General features: G+C 39.0%; 2 protein-coding genes, 1 non-coding gene and 1 pseudogene across 4 annotated transcripts; 1 reads left to right on the top strand and 3 right to left on the bottom strand.

Annotated features, from left to right (window-relative positions):
- Positions 1-1,606: 1,606 nt before the first annotated feature.
- LOC149025552 (transcription factor TCP4 pseudogene) lies at positions 1,607-4,590 on the bottom strand (annotated as a pseudogene). Its single transcript, XR_016171750.1, has 2 exons — positions 2,074-4,590; positions 1,607-1,960 (listed from the first exon to the last, which is right to left on the bottom strand). The product of XR_016171750.1 is annotated as a transcription factor TCP4 pseudogene (transcript).
- Positions 4,591-15,087: 10,497 nt separating this feature from the next.
- On the top strand, positions 15,088-17,844 carry LOC149025551 (nudix hydrolase 15, mitochondrial-like). The gene is made up of 4 exons (XM_089145762.1): positions 15,088-15,502; positions 15,577-15,719; positions 16,911-17,030; positions 17,135-17,844. The coding sequence occupies exons 1-4, from the start codon at positions 15,103-15,105 to the stop codon at positions 17,357-17,359; spliced, it is 888 nt and encodes a 295-aa protein (XP_089001888.1). The 5' UTR covers positions 15,088-15,102; the 3' UTR covers positions 17,360-17,844.
- A 1,586-nt stretch (positions 17,845-19,430) lies between these two features.
- Positions 19,431-21,540, bottom strand: LOC149025550 (magnesium-chelatase subunit ChlI, chloroplastic-like). Its single transcript, XM_089145761.1, has 3 exons — positions 21,349-21,540; positions 20,985-21,100; positions 19,431-20,736 (listed from the first exon to the last, which is right to left on the bottom strand). The coding sequence occupies exons 1-3, from the start codon at positions 21,449-21,451 to the stop codon at positions 19,684-19,686; spliced, it is 1,272 nt and encodes a 423-aa protein (XP_089001887.1). The 5' UTR covers positions 21,452-21,540; the 3' UTR covers positions 19,431-19,683.
- A 151-nt stretch (positions 21,541-21,691) lies between these two features.
- On the bottom strand, positions 21,692-21,765 carry TRNAV-CAC (transfer RNA valine (anticodon CAC)). The gene has a single exon. It is a non-coding gene; the product is annotated as a tRNA-Val (tRNA).
- Positions 21,766-22,395: the final 630 nt, after the last annotated feature.

Here is a 22,395-nt window from a genome sequence, read left to right as displayed (position 1 = left end):
TGCAATCGTGTTTGATCACTCAAGGTATTTTACATGAAATGGAGAGTCACTAGTGGTTTTATTTGGAGAAAGTATGGATCTGTTAAAAGGCTCACTTGGTCAGTTGAGATGTGGTTAGCAAACCCAAGTTGAAGGGTGAACTAGAATTTAGAAAGCTAGCTCTAGTAAATGATGCTTTCATAACCAAATACTTGCATACAGTTAAATCTATTTATGATTCACTGAATGCCATTATTGATCAAGTCCACCTTGAATGGTTTTTTTTTTTTATGGTTTGGGTCCTATTATACCGCGGGGGGGGTTTATTATCACTATCTATAACCCATGGTTTGTTTTACAATACTTAGAGCTAGACTTTTTACTCATGAACGCTTGATCCAAAAAAAACAAAACCCCGTGCCTGACCCAAAGTGTTCGACGTGAAGAAAAGAAAAGTTGGGATTGAAGTTCAGTTTGCAAAAGCAGAAATATATTAACGAAGAAAACAATTATAAGTCAACGCACTGTAAAAAGCAGAAAAGAGGTCAAATCAGAAGTGATTAATTTCTAGGAAACCTAAAATATGTGATGTGATGACGGTAGACTATGGACGTGTCGGTTCTGGTGCAAACGACCCCTAGATGGAAATATGGAATGCCCATAAGGGGAAAGATTCCATGTCATTCTCTCTCTCTCTCTCTCTCCTTCGGGCCTGTGCAACACTCACTGCGACCTTCATACCTGTTTCTTCATCTCGTTGATGCTTCTCCAGCTCAACATTTTATTACTTCATTTAGCTTAACAACCTGCTTCAATTCACTGTACCCTGTGTAGATGGAAGAGAGACACTGTTGGCCAGGTTAGCCATCACAGTCCCCACATATGCTGCTGCGGAAATGACATGGATCATCAACACATCTGATCGGTTTCTTTGATCGCAGGGAAGCCTTACGCAGTCACAGATGAATTAGGATTTCTGGGTCTTCTGGACTTAGCATGGTAAATAGCAATGCTGTATTGCTACCTTTTTAACACTGACGTTCAGGCTTTCACACTACTGGTTTGATTCTTAAGAGAAGAAATTAAAACACGGTAGGAGTAGCATATATATAACATTACTATACAGAAAGAAAAAATTTTCAACCTTTTGATGGATTGAAAGCAACTTGCCACAGAAGTAAAACCACAACCATCTCTATATTGCAACTGCTCACGGACAAGGAACTCTCATCTGCTCCTTAGAATCCCCCACTTTCGGGCAATATTGAAGCAGTTTCTTACACTGATAGAGATGATAAAAGGTCTTTCAATTCATTTCGGAGGGTGTGAGGAGGTTGTTAAATATGTAACTGTTGTAAAAGAAGTAAGAACAGCAAAAAACAAGTATAGTATCCATTGTCAACCTCCCCATTACAGAAGGACCATTTCTTTCAGTTTCTCAGAAGAAGGAAAATCCTCTCTTTTCTTTCATTTTTGGAATTTAAAAGCAACAGCGAAATCAAAAGTAGTATATGCGAGAAACCAGAGCATGCCATTCAAATCATCCTCCATACCCACAAAAGACCATTTTTCTTATCAACCTGGATTGAGTTCCCAGTTCAGATAATTCACATTGGGATTCTTAAGATGTAAAAGATGATGGTATCATCGGAACATACAGGTCTTCCTTCCTCCCGACACACCGAAAATTACAGAAAGGCATCTAAAACAGAATCCGAAGTCTCACAGTAACAGAGAAATCAAACAATGATTTAACAAAGTAGAGCTCACAGAACCAATCTCAACAGGAATTTAGAAAAAATAAAATAACAAGCTCATGCAACGAACTGGGAATAGAACAACCTGAATCCACAGACACAGATCTTCTTCCCACAGCAAGCCATTGATGAAGCTAACCGAAAAGTTTCCCTCACTTTCTCCTCTTTTCAGATTACCACCATAGCTTGTTTGCTGAACAGATCCTTATCAAGATAGAGAATCTCTAAGACAAAATATGGAGAAACGAAAGGGGAAAAGAAAAGATAAGATGGATCAGGTGAAAATGTCCATAATGTGTCATGATAAATAATTGAAACAATTTGAAGAGATACCTACAGGAGATTTACAATGCGAAGACAGACTTCCGATCTGGTCCATCAATGGCGAGAAGCAGAGGAGCCTGTGGACGGCTTGTCTGAGACAGCGTCTTGCTCCTCATCACCTTGAATTCGTCCAGGGATGTGGAAGAATCCGCCGGACGCAAATCCGGAGCCAGTTGTCGACGATCGATTATGAACTGAAGCTGCCAGATGATTAAGATGATTGGGGGCGGAAATCTGCTGGTCCATCCAAGCGAGAAGTGAAGGTGAGTTACTGGACTGAAGGGGTCCCCTCTGAGGAAAGAACTGGCTTTGGCCGAGAGAAGGTTGAGGCAGCGGTGAAGAATGGAAAATGAATGCTCCTTCACCTCCTGTGGTGCCGCCTGTATCCATTCCGGTATTCCAACCCACCGTCCTTTGATATTGTCTACCCGTCACTGCCTGCTGCCGCTGCTGCTGTGGCTGCTCAGACCAAGCGTCGGAAGTGGTATCAAATGCTAATGGGGCTGAACAAGAGAAAAGGGCCCGTTCGACCGAAGGATTGGATTGTGGATTGTGGTGTGGCTGCTGCTGGTGGAGAAGAATTGGATCTTGGAATGACTGAATGGAGAGACGAAGGTCTTGGTCTTGGTCTTGGTTGCTGGTTTTAGAAATTAGGTCTGGTGGGTAGTTCAGGAAATTGATGGAATGCGGTGATGTAGCAGCGCCCGTTGGAAAGAAAGATTTTATGGTGTGGGAAATGGCGTCGGAGTCTAGCGAAGGCGGAAGGAAGCCAGAGCTGTGGGTCGGATTGTTCAATTGCTGCTGCTGAAAATCAAACCCAGAATCATCTGGGTCAGCAACACCCATTGGCCTCTTACTCGAATCAAGCAATGGAGTTTCGGTTTTGTATAGAAAATGAAGCATGTTTTCTTCTTTCTGGCTTTGCTTGACAGGATTAGTAGCAGTATTGGCAGAAAGAGACGCTGAATTACTGCTAGTCGTGGTGATTGGGTTCCAAGCGAGACGCTGGGCGAGCTCGTCTATTGAGGCCTTGGCCTTCTTGATGAGCCAGTCGACGGCTTTGCTCGGTCGATCGTAACCCAGTCGATCTTGAACGTCGTAGAACTGAATGGCAGTGTGAGCAGCCAAACGGACTCTTCGGTCGCGAGGACCCTTTGCAGTGCAGACCTTGCTGTGCCTGTCTTTCCTCCCCGTCGATCGCACAATGTGACCTCCTTGTACTTGTACAATCTCTCCTCCTCCGACAGCAGCGGCGGCGGCGGCGGCGGTAGCTTTCACTCCCAATCTCGAAGACGGTTGGTGATGCTGATTCACTTTCATCCTTTCCCACAGTCTAGCATATTCGAAAACCCTCTGCTGTTCCGAAGAAGATGCCAAAGTAGCAGTAGGAGGAGGAGACGATGAGCAAGGAGTAGAAACGAATGGGAAATAAGGTCGCTTTTTAGAGGGTTTGATTTGGTGGGTATGTGTTTGTGCGTCTAATGCTTCTCCATCCAATCTTCCATGGATGTGCTGCAGCTGCTGATAGTGTTGTGGTTGAAGATGATAGCCACGAAGGTGAAACCCTTGTTGTTGTTCTTGTTCTTGTTCTTGTAGTTCTTCTCCTCCGAGGCAATGATCTTGGTACTCTTCTGGGTAGTCGTCGTCTTCTTCTGCTAGTCTTATTGGGTCTAGAGATTGGTTGAGATGGTGCCTCTGAAGCTGAAGAAGCTGGTGCTGCTGCTGATGATTGTTCTGAGGATCCAGAATTAGACCCCTCTTGTTTCCTTGTTCCAGCTTTTGATTTCTTTTCGAACTTTTTCGCATTACTGATGATTACCCGCACTTTCCCTTGTTGGCTCACTCCACGAGTCCTCTTGCCCTTTGTGTCGCTTCTTCTGTTGCTTCTCCTGCGGCAGCTGCCACCACTCTGAAAGCTGTTCCTCCTGCTGTTGCTGCTGTTGCTGCTGCTGCCTCTTCCAGAAAGCCTTGCCATTCAACTCTCCAAATTCCATCACCCGACAGAAATCTAAGACAAGACTGCCAGCGTTTTTCCCCTTTTGGTGTTCCTCTTCGTCTTTCTATTCTTCTCTAATTATCTCCTCAGCCCATGTCTCTCTCTGATCTCTATGACACCCTCTCTGAGGAAAGGCGAATTGGAAGGCCAGTCTTTGATGGGTCTCTCTCTGTAGAGGAGGTGTAGTAGTGCCCACCACCCCCAACACCAACACAATACTAAGAGACGAAATAAAAAGAGCTGTAAAGGCTGCAACAAGGCTTATTAATAACAAGAAAACCCACAACAACTACTACTAAGAACTCCGATAACTCAGATGGGTTTGCAGGGAAACCCTCGGCTTCCCCCACGTCATATTTTGGGAAAAGATGGAGAGGATGATGATGATGAGAGAGGGAGAAGGAGGGGAGGGCAATCGAACAGTAAAATTAAAAGAAAAGATGAATTCTTGATTCCTAGCCCCCTATGGGAACCGTTCATGACCTAACAACTGTGGATCCTGTCTGGCGTCAGCTTGTCTCAGCCATTTGCTTCTTCTTTTCCCCACTGTCTCTCTGTCCGACTTTTACTTTTATCCTCTAAACTAGATAGATCGATAGACTGGAAAATTCGAATCTACTTTTATACAGGAAAATATAGGTTTTCTTTTTTTATTTTTTTGAAAAATACACAGAAAAATATAGTTAGAAGTTAGAACTTAGAAAATTCGTTTAGATTACCCATTTACCTGTAAAAGAATGCGTTTACATGACCCACAATCTCAGGTTAGTTTGAGACCCTATCTTAGCTCGTTTATGTTACTCGTAATTAGGAACAAAGCCAGGATTCAACAGAGAGGGAGGGGACTAATGACAATCCAGATTATCCCCTTGTCGGAAGAGTATTGATGCTTCTTCATTACACATACTATAAGCCCATTGGGTGTCCAATTTCATGTTTAGATGTGATTGATTGGATGACAAAGAGGTCTACTTCAGCTAAAAGCCCTCTATAGTTTTTTCATGAGCCCCTCTGAGTATAGAGGAGCTCCTTTAGGCTTATTGAAATATTTTCATGCCTTAGTTTTCATTCCGTAGGTTATTTGAACAGTTGAACCCCATTTTGTAACTCAAAAAGAAAAATTATTAATGACATTTTTACGTTTACAAAAAATAGATAAATTAAAATGTTAATTTAGATGCAAACCAAATGAATCATGGTAATCAATTACCTACAAATATATAAATATTCCATTAACAATATATAATCAAATAAAATGAATAACTGAAAAACTCAACAAAGAAATACAATATAAAATTAAATAAAAGTAAAAAGTGACAAATTCAGAGTGAGAGAACACCTAATTGTGAAGAAGGTTTAGATATGAACTCCTAACATCTAGCTTTTCCATGTTTTCCCTACGACATATGTAAAGAAAGAGGAGAGAAAGAAATAAGGAAAGAAATTGTGAGAAATTTTAGGGATTAAGGAGTTACTTTTTACTTGGGATTTAACTATTTCTTCTTTAAATATAGGGTTTTAAATTTAACTCTTGGATAATTATTCCCCCCCCCCCCCCAACCCTGCAATATTTATAGCTCTTGCATTGCGCCCACATCACTTTTCTCATCATTACTTTTATTGAAATTCACTAATTTTAATCCAATGCTAATATGATCTAGTTACATCCATTCTACTCAATTCTAAGAAAATTCAAATTCTTAACCTTTTACTTATGAGATATTAGTCTTTTATCAATTGAATCATTCCATAGGATTATGAAGGAAATAACTTATAAGTAGTACAAGCAAACTCACTAGTTAAGGGGGGATTGTGGGGGAGGAACAGGGGGGATTTATAAATTAAGTTGAACAGTTAAATGGACCACACTCTTTCATATATTGGGACCATCACTATTTGCAATTCGTCATTATCTTCTTTGGAATACTAAAAAAATCCATGTTTCAACTTCTTCTTTTTCTTCTCCTTCTTTTTACTCACGATGGTATAAGACTGTGTTTCATTCACATCCTTTCTATCATATATCCAAGAGGAGGGCTCACATTTTGTCCATCTTACCACTCAGAGGTGAGACTTCTACCTATATACAGGGGTGTAAAAACCTAACCCGAACCGTTAAAACTGGACCTAACTGGCCCGCTATAGCCCAAAGCGAAGCTTAATGGGCTGTGTTTGGGCTGAACAACCTCAGCCCGCTATGGTTCAGGTTGGGCCAGGCCAGCCCGTGTGTGGCCCGTTAGTCTGAACCGTTTGGCCCAAAACAGTTCGAACCCGAACCAATCCATTAAACCCGTTATAAAGAAACAAAATAAAATAAATTTGAATGTAAAAGACAAGAAAACCCCAAGTATCTATTGTTTTCCTTAATTGTTTTGCTTTGTAATATGCAAACATCATGCTTGTCAAAGCTTTCGCCATTTGGAAGATGGGCTTAGTAAATATTTAGCAAGTGTATTATCATTTGAAAATCTTTTAATTCTTTATTTTGATCTATTTTTACTAGTGTCAATAAGGGGGAGGAAAATAAGCAAAGACAACCCACTAAAATTCATCAAGATGTCAGCTTTCTTTTGTATATTAGTTCTTTAAGTTTTATTTCTTTGTAGAAAAAAAAATTTTGATTTTGAACACCCAACACAAAAGACTTTGAGATAACTTAATGCTTATATCGTGTTCACATACTCTTGATAAATTTCACATATCAACAAGGTACTCAAAACATACCACTAATAAAACCAAACCCAAACCGTTAGTAAACACAATTCTAAACCGTTAGCCCAAACCGTTAGTCAGCCCGAACCCAAACCGCACCAGCCCGAAACCAGCCCAACCCGAACCGTTGACACCCCTAACTACATATGTAATCAAAGAATATGAAAAAACACAATCCTCCACTACTGCAAGTAGAGGATCCGAATAATATTACAAGGAAGATCTCATGGCCAAGGTGTTCAAGTGCTTAGACATGATTGATAACTATATTCCCTCTTTTGTCACTCGTCTTAAACATACTCTAGTTATATTTCATAAGATCTAATCCAATCCATCTGAAGATTGTCCACAATTTTAATCATGTACGTGGTCCCTCAAACTATTATTTCCTATTTAAAATCTTATGTTTTTTTAAAGTAGCAAAACCAAGGTTTTGGGAGAGACTAGTCATATTCATCGGGTAAAAAATTATCTATACGGTGGTTGAGAAAATTTCAATGCCATGCACAACTTTAATCAACCAATAATTAACAATCAAGCTTTTCATTAATTAATATCAACTACAGCAAATGAGCTGCAAATATTAAGTTTTCATATGAGAATGGGATCCAGTTATGATGTAAGGTGTTAAGACACTGACCGCGAAGAAAAAATTGCCAAATTCTAATATGCCTATAAATTGTCATTCAAATATTATTTTTAATCTAGTTTTACGATTATAAACATTTCAACCATGAAAGAGAAGTTGATACTGAAATATCTTGATGTTGATATATTTTGAGTGGGTGAAGACAATGGAGATATAAAGAGATCCATTGTTGACTATCAAGTGCAAATTAGAATCATGGGCTTCATTCTACAATAAGAAAAAATCATGCGTTTGATATATACTCGTTTTTTAACCTAAATCAAAACTTGGACCAACATCAAGTTTGTATTTAATTCCTAAGAAAATTATCATGAATGTTAGGAAATATTTCTGGGTTTGTGCTCTCTAACCCCGAATATCACATTCCATCACAGTGGTTGAAAGAGCCCATACTCAATATTAGCCATTGCCAGCTTTCCTACTTTTATTTTATTCTATCAAGGTTGTCTTAATTTTATTTTATAACTGTGCTGCTCTTTTAATTGCCTAACATCATACCATAAATCATGCATGGTCCCATAACAAAGTTCCATAATTAAAGCATTTGGCTGTTGATGTTGTTGGATTTGTGTCTCTAATTCTATTTTAATAATATATTAATGATTAATGTTCATGAAATTATTAGGTGTATAAATGTTTGTCTTTGGATTTTTTTGTCTCTGCATACAACTTTAATTAATTCATCATTAGTTAAGATTTTCAATAAAAATTGGTTGATATGGAGACTGCACAAATGTTATTATGAAATGACTGAGAGGATAAATGTTGTCTCATGGTGTAGGGTGTTTTGTATTCCATTCTATGGAGACAGTACAGAAAATGTTCGATGAAATGTCTGAGAAGTGTTGTTTCGTGGTGTTTGGTTCATTGTGCTTTTGACACAAGTTGTAGTTGTAAGTCCATACTTTATATGAAATGTTGTGTTTTATACAACGTACATAGGGTTATGGGTTTCAATCATCCCCTACTTTGGACGGCATTATTTCCTCTGAAAGATAAGACATATTGGTCATATTCCATTACGTGATGTCTGGTATCCTATATACAATCCATATGTAATTTATGTCCTTCTATGTGAATGATTTCTTTTCGGCAAAATATATATATATAAAGTACAAAAATAAAAAGTAAAAAGAAGAAGAAGAATATTGAAAGATTCAAGCTTCTATTAGATGACAGGAAAATGAAAATTTTAGATACAGTACAATTGTGGATTTTAACCTAACCTGCAAAGTGGAGACCCATACCAACAGATACGAGTCAAGATAAAAGTTTATCACTTTCTTCATGCTACTTCTAATGATAGTTTCACTTAAAAATTTTGAGATACTATGAGTTTATTACTGAATTTAATCAGATGAACAGCTCGAGATATGCAAATTTAATCAGATGAACAGCTTGAGATATGCACTACTTACCCTCATAATCCTACAAATCATGGTTAGTATATAGGTTGTCATTTTTCTCCACCCAAAAAAAAAGTATAGGTTTGTCATTTTTCTTTGTGCCCTATATTCATTCACACAGGAGGGTAAGTCATGGTCTCATGGATAAATCACAAGAAGAATGGGTGGGTGGTGCTGAACCCAAGGCTGCAAGGCCCAAGCAACTCCAAAGGTCACTATTACTGGAACGGGGAAGTGGGCGCGCTGCCAGAAGCCATCAGAGGGAGAGAGGGTATCTTTGCTGTTATGAAAGAGACAGTAGCAGGAGACCGATTCCTGGCTCTCTCCTCTCTGTGGAAAACGTGAAATTTGTAAAAACAAAAGAGATAGATCCAAAAAAACACATGATCCAACGCCGTTAATGATTTAGTGATGCTTTTACCAAAAAAGAAAATGATTTAATGATATTCTGCAACAACAAAGAAAAAAGTGGAATGGAAGAGTACTGCCTGGAGCAGCTGAGACTATCTATCTTGTCTACTAACTCAATTTGCCAACTAAGGTCTTATCTCGTTACATGCCCAGAAGAAAGAAAGAAAGATGAGACAAAACTTCGTTTCAAATTGCAGATATAAAGGTCATCACTTACGACAATACCTTGGCAATTTTTTGTGCGCTTTATCTTCTGAAAATTTTGGAATAAGGCCAGACGATGTGAATATGTGAAGTCAAGAAGGCCGTAAAATTTGAAGATTCTAAAGGGAATTTCTCATACCCATGATCAGTGACTTAGGTAGAAGTAGCTATCAACGCATGGAACTGAAAGTTTTAGGGTTTCAAAACCTAAAACAATCCTGATAACTTTTTAAACCTAATAATGGAATGGACTCAAAATATTGGATTAGAGGATTGCTATCTCGCTTATAGTAGTTAGCAAGTCTCCATCGGCTATAAAGAATGTGTCATTCGTATCTAATAAGCTTGCACTTGGCCACAGAAACCAGCTTGTCTTCCAAGTTCTTAACGTGTTAGAAAGAGATGGCCGGTGACAGCAAAATAGCACATCAGATATGTGGTTGATGGAGCTGTGCATGGGACTTATGACGCAGACCCTGTACAAGGACATGATCAAAGGAATTCTATTCTTTCACGGAATTCGATCCCACTCAAGCAAAGCCAAAGCTCCTTGTTTCTTCCTCTTGTATCAATCTCTGTGCGCTTGATTGCTTCCAGCTAGTGTGCTCTATGAGTGAGAGAGAGGGATTGATGGGTGCACGAGAGATGAACATGCGTGCAATCAATTGCAGGACGTTACAAGTGTGTCTTGGAGAGAACTTAGCTTGAATGCGAAGGCTAGTTGTGTTTGTGTTTAATTAGTTAAATAACCTACCCCAAGCAAAGACAAACAGAGAGAAGCCCTGCAGATCCGGACCTCAATTGAAAGCGCAGAGAGAGAAGACATGGAAGTGATGTTTTGGTCGTTGCTGTTGTTGTGTTCATGTGGTTTGGATTCCTGGATTATAGACTAAGTGTTCCTACTTCTCTAAACCCCTCAAACCTCGCCTTGCTAGTAAGATTTCACTTTTTTAACTTGGACTTTGCCTTATGCTTTAAGACTCGCGCATTCATAAAGGGCTTCCTTTGCTCTTAGCATATATACTTGGGTCGTTTTCATGTGCTCCCAACCGGCATTGGCATGCAGGTTGAGTTCGTCCTTTTGCGTCCATGAAAATGACAATAACTAAACCATTTTCCCACTCTGAAAATGAAAGAACTGAACCATTTTCCAACTCTTTTTCACGTTTCCAGACTTCTTGATTGCTTGAGATAATGCACCGACCAGGGATGATGAACCAATGACGTCACTGCTTAGCCTATCCTCAGCGTTTGCATCCTTTAGCTTCTATTTTCCTTTTTGAAAATGAAGTTAGCACGGAATGATGCATCAATTTCCGTTCTCTAGCGAGTCATTTTCGCATCTCTAGCACTCCTAATCATGGCCATATGTTCAAGATCTGCTTTCTTGCCTCATTCACCAACCAAGGATTGTTTCTTTTGTTATCTTTCTTTTTGACGATGGATGCCATGGATATTACTAAACTTCCCATTTTAGGTTTGTTATTGATAGTTAGATTTAGACGCCATCAAATTGTTGTTGACAATCTTCAGTCAAATCAGCCTTCCTCTCCAAAAATTAAGATTTCTCTTTGGAGTTGCAACTGGCTCTAATTTCTCTTCACAGAAGTTAGCATAAAATCTATTCGGACTTTCTGGAAAATCAGCAAGAACTGAATCTACGTACATATGCTAAGCCCATTGAAACCCTCCATTCATTTCCCAGCCTTCAAAGCCCATTCTTGGGCGTAGCTGTTCTGCCTTAACTCGTACGATTTGAGCTTACGTTCCATCTCTTTCAAAGTTACTTTGAAGCTTATAAAGAACTACCCAGAAGGACCACTGATCTTTAAACAGCCATCTGCAGTAAATGTTTGTGATGGCCATGCATGAACGTTCAGTTTTTTAATGTTCATAATAAATTCTCTAGAGGCTATGTGAGATCCAAGAAAATGTAGTACTAATCATATGAGAGAGAAATTCAGGCGTTTACATGTTTATAAAGCTAAACAGAAAAATCTATCATGATCATCAAATTTCAGGATGGGCCCTGCTCGGTGCTGGCTTGAAAGTGTTAAATAAATTGGTTTGGACTTTGAACTTGTTTGAGGCCCAAATGGTACTTTTTTTCCACCCCTTTTAAGTGTTGTTTACTCGTAAATCGTGTTAGTGATGTTTGCCTAACTGACCTGTCAATTCTGCAGCTGCTCTGTTTCGTGGGCCAAATAAAAATGCAGCAGAAGTTGGATGTAGCTCTTTTATCTCAGATTCTTGTCCTTTACTCCTTCCAACTGTGCAGAGTTAAGGCCCAAATAAATGGATCCGGGTCATCTCCTTCACTGGATCGTCAGTGCTGCACAATTAATGTGCAGATAGTTTTTACTTACAGTCGAAATTCAAAATGGTGGTGGAGATTTTATTTTGTTTTGTTTTTTTCTACTTTAGCTTTTAATGGTGCCTTCAGAACTGATCATCATCATCGGCAACTCAGTAATGTGCATTAATTGCATAGTATTTAAGCCAAACATCGTGACGAATTCGACGGCTTTATAACCACAAATATCTAAAGGTACATAAGTAAAAAATAATAAATACATTTTTTAAAAAAAGTGAAACCTATCACGAGTACCCTGTGAACCCCCTCTAGTTTGTCGTCAACAAGGGACTGAGAGCAAAGATTGGTCCCCAGTCGGGGGAGAGAATACAAATTCCAAACAAACCCAAAAGAAGAAATGGCTGATTCTGCAGATGCCATTATTTCCTGTGCAAACCCTGTGAGCCAGCGCCTTGCTGGTTCATGCACCTAAATTTTCACAATGTGGGCCTGCTTGCGTGCACCACGATTTACATCCTCAAGGGAGCTTTTTTATATTAATACCGCCGAGTGGGTGCAAACCCAAGACCTCCCCTAGGGAAGTTGGATCTTTAACCGCTTTAACATACCACCTTTGGTAAATTTTCACAATGTTTGATTTCTTGAGAATGTAAGTTGAGTTGCTGCTAGGACTAATACAGCAGAAAGGGTTTATGTTGTTTAATTTAGCTAGAAGTTGAAGGGACAAACGAAAAAAAATCATCTGCTGTGCAAGTTCTCTGTTGTGCACCGCAGTGCACTTAGATGCCAAACAATAGGTTGAAATTTATAGCATGATTTCAAATTTAAAAAGTACAAAATAGACTTGTAATTTTTTTTTCTTCAGCCTTTTGTTATGCATCTAAGTGCACTGCTATGCACAGCAAATGATGTTTTCCTACAGACAAACTCCACCCTTTTCCAACACAAAAAATATATATATATAATAAATCTTTTTTTTTTTTTTTTTGTATTTCATGTAGCTATTATAAATCAGTTAACTGGGCCATCATTTGGGCCTTCCTGGGCTATAATGTATACTTAAATTTCTCATTCTACCGAGGAATTATGGACCCAATTGAATTGGTAATATTCATGTTATCATGGCAAAATGTAGTAATGTTTCACTTTCTGTTTTTCTGTTAAACAACAGCTTCAGATGGTACCTTGAATGATAGCCACCAAAGGGCGGGCCCAACCAGGCCCAAACCCATAAATGATATAAAGATAAATAGTAATACCCGGGGAAGGGAATCACAGCAAATTTAAGTGCATTTTTTTTGTCTTTTCTCCTTGCAACAAAAAACTTATCGGTTATTATCTGTTCAATTACCAATAGGATGCAGATATGATATACCCCTTTCTTACCGGTTATTATCTGTCTGATAAAATCATCCTATTAAGTTATTTATTTGGATTTATTTTTCTTGATTTTATAATTTTTTTACTTGAGATTTGTGACTATATTTATAGACTTTATAGTAAAATAACTACTAAAGTTGCTAATTTCTTAAATTTCAAACATAGTCTCACAAATAAAATGGTAAAGATGTCAACAGGTAGTCGAAAACTTATATTCAATCTGTATACGTGCCCATTTAGAAATATCTACTTAAGAAAATAATTATCCAATTATCATCCGAATCCGACTAAATCCGTCCGAAAACCGATAGGATATTATTCGAATCCGTCCGAATATAATAGGATGCGGATATGGTATTACTACTATCCCATCCGAATCCGATCCGTTGACACCCCTAACTACCATGCGACAGAGAAAAGCACAGAAAAAGCAGGAAAAGCACAGTTAGCTGGGGGTTTATGAGGAGATAAATATAGATAAACCTCAATAAAATGAAGTGGTCATAGCCTCAAGTGTTGTTGAGACTTGAGACTGAAAGCTGGGGATGGACCTATGCTTCCATGTGATCACATTTATTGTATTTGATATGGGATTAGCCTAAGCTAAACTCCAGTGTGATTTTGTAATATGACAGCTAAGGAGAATTAAGGGAGCTTTCCAATTCAAGTTCTATTCTCTGATATCTGATGGCAAAGAAAAGCTGGTGATGTTTGTTCTTTAAGTTTCTGGTTGATGGATATCAGTGTTGGGTCCATTTGAAGGAAACAACTGAACCTGACCTGCCAGAAGAAGTAAAAAACCATTTCTAATATTGGATTGTCAATAGTCAGTAGTTGTAAAAATGGATGATTTGCTTGTGCGGAAGAAGCCTTTTGAGTCCAAATTTCCCCACATTATCCATAGACGATGGACATGATGTTGGTCCAAACTTTTTGATTGATGACTCAAACAATATATCTATGTAGCAAGAAACAAACCATCAATTCCCCACTCAGGGCAGATCAACACCTCACAAGGGTGGGTCAAACTTGAATGTTACACATTAAATACGTAGCACCTACTGTTAACTAAGATTTCGATATTGATCGTTGGCAGCACAATACTACACATTTAACACATCATTGAAGTTGAACCCCACAATAGTACTAGAGAAACATGATAATCCCATGACATAGGAAAGCTCTCGACCCTCCATTAAGGAGTGGATCCCATACCCATTTGAGAGCCTCATTAGCTTTGGAAACATATCCAATCAGATTGTAAAGAAACTTCTACCCAAAAAAAAGAAAGAGTTGGGATCACCTCCCCCCTCTGTGCTCTCTTAATGGTTTTCACCATAAATTCGGTGTGGAACCCACGTGAGCCCTACATATATTTGGTGAAAAATGTCGGTAAGCTGTATGTGTTCCCACAAGAAAATGATAAGAATAAAAATAAAAAAAATAAAAAAGTAAAATCCACACTTCAAGTTAGGGTTTCCATGGGAAACAGATAGCCACCTTAGTTGAAGTTGGACAATACACAATAAGTATTTTCTCATTTCGATACAAAAGGATTGAATAGTGCAGGAATGATTCTAGCAATTTCCACAAATGGACAGATCCATATTCCATTGTTCAGAAAAAGGAAAAATCCATATTCCATTCTTTGGAACCTGATTCTGTAAATTATTCTTCCAGGGTAAGGATCTACATCTACTGGTCCTTGACATGATGAGAAACGCCATTTCCAACCCTCATGACTCTCTTACAAAAAAACAAAACAAAAAAAAACCCTCATGACTCATGATTTCCCCTTTCCAACTGCCAACAAGCTTGGAAAATGGATTAAAAAAAAGAAAGAAAAGCAGCTTGGAAAATGGAGAATACAGTTACAGAACGTTCCGGGTTTCCGGTCCTAAATTATCGGGTCGGTTCTCTTGTAAAAAGAATCGATTCCCATCTCCAACTACACCCAACTGCAATCTATTATGCGGTTCAAGCTCAAGTATATGATACCCGTATTGGGGCGGTTGTTAATGGCGACCACTCCACCTTCTCCAGTTACGAGCTCTGTTTCATCTCTAATGGATTCTAATTGCATCGGAAGTTCACAGAGGCTTAGAAACTTAGCCCAGCAGCTCCGTCTCTACAAACCTCCACCTTCCTTTGACGATGACGATGACGATGATATCGAGGAGCAACGGATCGAAGAAATTGCAGGGAAGGTACTCTCTCAAGTGGGTATTGCAGAATCGGCCGCACCAATTACTCACACAGAAAAATTCAAGCCCAAGAGAGCTGCGGTGCTTGTCTGTCTCTTCGAAGGTGATGCTGGGGATCTCCGAGTTATCCTCACAAAGCGGTCATCGAGGCTTTCTACTCATTCAGGTCTGTGGAAATTGAAACTCCATGAGGTTCCTTGTTTGGATTTTATAATTAGAGGAAGTGGGCTATTCATGCAGGTGAAGTGTCGTTGCCGGGAGGGAAAGCAGAGGAAGGCGATGTAGATGACAGCTATACGGCTACCAGGGAAGCTCAAGAGGAGATCGGACTGGATCCTTCGCTTGTCAATGTCGTCACTGTTCTTGAACCTTTCTTATCTAAGGTTTGTTTGAGATTGAATTTCAATTTCCTATCCATTTCTTCTTTAGGGCGTGCGTTTTCTCTATTTCGGTATATGGTTTTCTATAATCTTCCCAAAATCTGCAAGAAATTCTACATAATCTGGTGATGTGGTTTGAAATGTTCTATAAAAATTGAGTCTTGAGTTATCGTTTCTTCTACGTGTTATCTTCAACATTGCCTTCGAACTACCAGTAATGTTTTTCCTAGTATTGGAGTTTTTCTGCTTAAACAGCAGGTCAGAAAGAAGCAACTGATGGAAGCTATATCATCTACAGTATAATTATTTCTTCCTATGGCCAACTGTCCTAATGGTTGTGGCTAATTGGTGACCAATTTTGTCTGAAGCCCACCATTTGCAATTTAATCTGCTATACCCTGGAAATTTGACACACCTCTTCGCCTCAATTGTCATGAAGTCACAATGGAACAAGGAAGATTCTCCCTATGGTTTTCAAAAACTTGGGTACTAAATGATCTCTTTTACTAATTAACCATACCCTGCAACCTCAGCATCCAGCACTGTCTGAATTTAAATCAGACCTAAATCAGTTTCAGGTGGTCTCCAGGATTATGATTTAGTAAGGTAGTAAAGCAATGCTGAAAGAAATATTTGACACCCCCCATCCAAACTCATGAGTATCTGTGTAAAGTTTGTTCTCAACAGCCTGGCTGTCCTTGTAGACATTACGAACAGTTGCAACCACTAAGATTTTTGGGAGGTTTTCCACTTCTGCATCACTAAGCAATTCTTCTAAAACCCAGAGACCTGATTACACACACTTTTGGAGATATACAGCCTAGATCTGCATATTTTTCATGGTGCTTTGGAGAAGTAACCTTTTCTTTTTTATTTATTTCTAACATCATTCCTATAGCCTTTTTGTACTTTGTGGTACCTGCTTTCTCAGAGAAAAGTAGTTTATAACATTAGTTGATAAATTAGTGCCTGAAACTGAAAAATGTTGCTTTTGACAAATATTTTGTTTCCCAATTTTGTTCTGCCAACAGAAGTGATGAAGTGTATCCAATGTTTGATAGCTAATCTTTCAATTCAGAGGGGATATTATGTAAAAGCAAAAGAATCAGTTTATTGTACAGAATGTGAAATTTCTGTTTTCTGGTTTGAGTTCTATTTCATGGTCTTAAAAAGTTATGTTTGCTTCCTGGACAGCACCTTCTGAGAGTTGTTCCCGTGATTGGAATACTATCTAATAAACAAGCATTCAAGCCCACGCCGAATGCTGCTGAGGTTGAAGCAATATTTGACGCCCCGTTAGAAATGTTCATCAAGGTTTTACACTCCACACATCTACTGGTTTTAGTTTGCCTATTCGAAGCTCTCCTTTCTTCTTCTTCTTCTTCTTCTAGCTTTTGAATTATTCTTGGCGGATTCAGGATGAGAACCGGCGAGCAGAAGAGAGAGAATGGCTAGGGGAGAAATACCTGATCCATTTCTTTGACTACACAACAGAGGACAAGAAGTATATGATATGGGGTTTGACTGCTGGGATCTTGATTCGAGCAGCATCAGTTGTATTCCAGACGACTCCTGCCTTCCTGGAGCAGAATCCTAGGTTCAAGGTTCTTAGGTCTCTTAATGGAGAGACTTCCCTGCCCTGAAACCAACCGCTGATAATTTGGTTGAGCCTTTTCTATTTTTCTTGGCCTCATGTTGGTATGAACTACCAAAACCTGTGCTGGTTGCAATGGCAGTCGGCCAATCATGGTTGTCCCTTTATTTGAGTTTTACTGCTTGAACATTAGTTCAGAAATAATGAAAAAAATTTATCATGTACATTATAATATTTCTTAAGGCTAATTGTGTACATTAATAATGCTTTCTAAAGCTAAGTGGCTCATGGTTGATGCAACTGATGAAATTGAATACTCAGCACACACTTTTGGAGCCACCACTTCATGGTCATGACTCATGGGTGTAATCTATATAGTACTGCAGTAAATTAATTCTTTGAATTTCAGCAATTGTAATATAATGGTCAACCATAAGTTGTCCTGATTACATAATTAGCCATGTTGAAGATTCTCAGCTATTTCTTTCGAGATCTCCTATGTCATCTGTACTATGTGTGCTATTGAGATATTCCTTTTCGTTTTGTTTTTGGAAACATCATTCCCTCTATACAGAAAATACCTAGTTTCACATGGATTTAAAAGGTGAGCATTAATATCAACACTATAATACATACACTGGAGGAAGCTATAGACTTTCACAGAAGCTATTCCCTCGTCCTAAGAAATAGTAGGTGCAAAAGAGGAATCAAAATGAACAGCCTTACTGTCCTGTTGCAGGCTTATCCCTATTGTGCAGTAATTGTAGCCTGCAAGAAATCAAGTGAGGAATCAACTTTGCATCACTTTGCCTTGTTACCATCTACCAATTCTAATGGGAGTCCGGATCAGCGACCCCGACGGGGAGCATACACACACGCTTCCTGACCACAAAAACCAGTGGGGCCCACGGTGAAAAACACTTTGCCTTCTTACCATCTACCTATTCTAATGGACCCAAAAAAGATAGTCTCACTATCATCTGTAAGATACAATGGCTAGAAACTGTCAAACTAGAGCTTCAAGCAGCCATGGGGATTCCAAAGCGGATCAAATATCAAAGCATTCCAGTCCAACTAATGACTGTAAAAGATTATGAATTTCTCACACACAAACCCAATAAGATGGAATTACAGTCACTCTGGCCTTCTGACCGCACATTCATTTTGAATTCATCTGTTTCCATGCACAGTTGAAACAGTAAACCTTTTCCATCTTCTCTTTTGGGAATTGCAAAGCATATAGGGAACTATCATGAAACTGTCTTTTAAAAACTTGGAATTCAAGACAAGAACGTTTAAAACAAAACATAAGACACTTGCTTCTTGTAAACAGGATTGACCAAGACTGCTATACAATTTTCCCCCTTGCAAATAACTACAAACCTAACTTATACATTGAAAGTAAACAATAGCCATGGTTCCTGCCTGCCCAACCATTAAGATCTCACTGGAAAAGGTTATGAAGTTCATAGCACTTAACAAAGGATTTAATGAAAAACAAGGCATACCAGATCCCAACCCACACATACAGCTAAGCTTTTTCTTAGATCATCCACCTAACTCTAGAAGTATTTAGGACTCAACCAATTGAGATTACTTATATCACTTAAGCTAAACATGAAGAACCCACCCAAAAAAAAAAAAAAAAAAAAAAAAGGTGTTCCAATATCCAATAAAGAGCCATTCCAGATTTCCAGCTTCCTCGAATAGAAAACAGGCATCTACTGATAAATTGGGAGTTGATCCTAAGGCCTTATATTCAGCCCTATAATGCAGATCAAGGAGCATAAAGTAGATTATCTGCTTTCGGATGCATCATCTCAACTAAAAGGGCTCCTACTTAAAACACATTCTGTTCTAACTTGTTCCACCACAAATCACAACTTAATGTTCCACCACAATCACAACATAAATGGAATCACACAAAATGGTTAACCAAAGGAAATGCCTAAGACTTTTTTTTATTAAAAAAAAATTCCTTTTTTTATTTAAAAAAAAAACCCAACCCCCCCAGGAGGGGGGGGGGGGCCCCCCCCCCTGGCAGACCCCCGCGGCCCGCCCCCCCCCGGGGGAGGGTACGGGCGACTTACATTTTCCATTCAAAGGAAAATTGAACCAAAAGCAAAGATGACTTCATTAATTAAGAACTTCCCTTGGAAGAACCCTCAATTTAGAAGCATTCCATCACAGTGTAGTGTGGGGTAGCTTCTCAGAAACTAAGCCAGATTCTTCCTGCAAAGTGAACTCCAACTTTCATTTATATCATGGACTCTACAAGAGAGATTTCGAGGGCATGCAAAGGAACAAAAAAGGAAGGAAAGTAATAGTTATGCCCACAAAATTTACAATGCTAGAGTGACCTAGTCACTCTTCTCAGTTAAATACCTCATAGAATTTCTCTATAACAAGCAAACCAGAATCAATTGATTCCAGTGGGTCCTTCCGAAGCCGGTGTCTTAAGCAGTTGGGAATGACAGTGGCTATGTCATCAGCAGTTACTTTGTCTCTTCCTTTCAGAGCAGCCAAAGCCTTAGCAGCTCTATTTGTCACGATGTCTCCTCTTAGTCCATCAACATTCAGTTCAGCACAGACCTTAGAGATCTTCACCTTGAGATCACGATCAATCTGAATGGAGGAAAGAGAACTCCTAGCTGATGAAATCTGTTGCCGAAGCTTGTGTTGTTCTGCCTCATAGGAATCACGAAACCCTTTAGGATTTTGGTCAAAACTAGCTCTCTCCTCCACAATCTTCACTCTTAGTTCTGCATCCCTCACTGTCCCAACTTGTGCATGCATTCCAAAGCGATCAAGAAGTTGCGGCCTAAGCTCACCTTCTTCAGGGTTTCCCGAACCTATTAGAATAAAACGAGCAGGATGTGAAATTGATATTCCCTCTCGCTCAACCGTGTTCCATCCAGAGGCAGCAGAATCAAGAAGGACATCTACCAAGTGGTCATCCAGAAGGTTAACTTCATCCACATAAAGAATTCCACGGTTTGCTTTAGCAAGAAGACCAGGTTCAAATGCCTTGACACCTTCTGTTAGAGCCTTCTCAATGTCAATTGTTCCACAAACTCTATCCTCAGTAGCACCAAGAGGCAAATCCACCATTGTGATTTTGGTCATTGTGACAGGGACTTTTTCCCCTGCTAAGACTTTTTCCCGGATTTCCATGCCCATGGTTTCTGGATCTTCTGGGTCAGAGTTAAATGGATCTCCTGTGACAACATTGATTTCAGGAAGTAAATCCACTAGAGACCTGACAGTGGTGGATTTACCAGTACCTCGATCACCCATGATCATAACACCTCCAATCTTGGGATCTATCACATTCAGTAGAAGACACAACTTCATCTCTTCTTGTCCTACTATAGCAGGAAAAGGATACACCGGCCTCTGGCTTTCCTTTGAAGAAATTCTCTCAGCCTGAAAATTACACGGTTCAGAAATTCAATCTGACATTGAAAGACACAACTCTGAATTTCGTAGTTGAAACTGAACTCCAAGTTTTTTTATATTGACAAATAATCCCAACAACAAATCGAGTAAATTCAATCAAGAAAGGTTATTCGTGAGAACTCTACTAAAATCTTTAAATTTGAGGTCTTGTTAAAAGTCAAAATCTAATATGAATTTCAGAAAATGAAGCATCAAAACCAGATAAAGAATAGAACCTGCTTGGTAGGGCCTGCTTCTGTAGCTACATTAGTAACAGTAAACTGAAGCTGAGATCTTCTTTTCTTAAGCTGAACCCCAAAACTCCCCAACAACTTCTTTCCATGAATCTGGCCTGAAACAAAGAAATAAAAAAACGTTAAGCTGGTAACGACATTACCTTTTCTTTCTGTTCAAGAAACTGTAAAACCCGTTTGTAATTGCTCACTGAAACGGAAACTGAATAACAAAAATTTTAGGAGAGGGAAGCTGCATCGCAGGCCAGCGAATTGGATTATCCCTTTTCTCTCCCGGAGAAGTAACCGAAAAGCAAAGAACAATTCAAGACATAGGGGTTAAACTGTTTCATTTCCTGTAAAATACCTGAGGTTGAAGTGAGAGAAAGAAGCGGAGATTTTGGAAACGAAGAAGAGGTGAGTCGATGAGCCAGCAAAGCTGCAGAAGAAGATCCGAGTGATCCCGCCATGTCCAAATGTCTCTCCCTCCTGCACGGTAACGTTCGAACAGTTTCCAGTGCGAAAAGAAAAGATAAGAAGATAGGATATGGAATCCGTCTCCGATCCTCTCATGATCCGGTACTTCAACTGGCATTACATTTTACATTGGAGCTTGTGGCCGGCCGAGTAAGTGTTAATCTCGACCGTTAAAATCTGAATCCTAAGACACCGATTCGGAAAAAAAAAGTTGTGTAAAAATTTTAATTTTCTGTCTGAGCCCGGGTTCGAACCGGGGACCTCTAGTGTGTGAGACTAGCATGATGACCAACTACACCACCCAGACAGTTTATATTTAATTATTAGTTGGAGCTAAAGTATTGGATTTTTGAGACATTGATTTTAGAGTTTTTTTAGGGCACCCTTTAAAGTAGAGGCTAAATTCTTGCCAACCCCTAAATGTGATAATATCACAGTGCCCCCATGCCATAATGCAATATGTCAAGTTACCTTTCTAAACCATCAAGAGATAGAGGACGGTGGTCATCGGTAATGGAGGGGTGGTGGGGAATGCTGACAAAATAAGGTAAAGAAATGGGTAAATGGAGAATCTCTTCACCCACCTAGTGTTGGTTAAAAGGTCATTTTTAGAAGGGACATTTAGGTTTTTATGCACACATAGGGGTAATATCATCTTTTTCAATCCTTACTTGATGGTCAAAAGGCTTAACCATCAAGAGGGATAACTTGATATATTGCATTAAGGCATGGGGGACAATACAAGGGAGTAGTCAAGAATTTAGTCCCAAAAAAACTCTTAATTTTATCTTATTTGGCCACGATTTTTTTTTCTTCATTAAAAGTTTTAATTTCTTCCATTAAAAGTTTAAATTGTTTTGAAGAAGTTATGTTCACATCATATTATCTACTAATATAATTTATTATGTATAGGTTTTATTGTCGATAATGACATATT

The sequence above is a fragment of the Hakea prostrata genome, chromosome 2 (assembly GCF_041222555.1).
Source record: "Hakea prostrata isolate BN-2017 chromosome 2, UWA_Hpros_2, whole genome shotgun sequence".
NCBI classification, from domain to species: Eukaryota; Viridiplantae; Streptophyta; class Magnoliopsida; order Proteales; family Proteaceae; genus Hakea; species Hakea prostrata.
The sequence above is the reverse complement of the archived record's forward strand: the minus strand, read 5'-3'. Positions and strand labels throughout refer to the sequence as shown.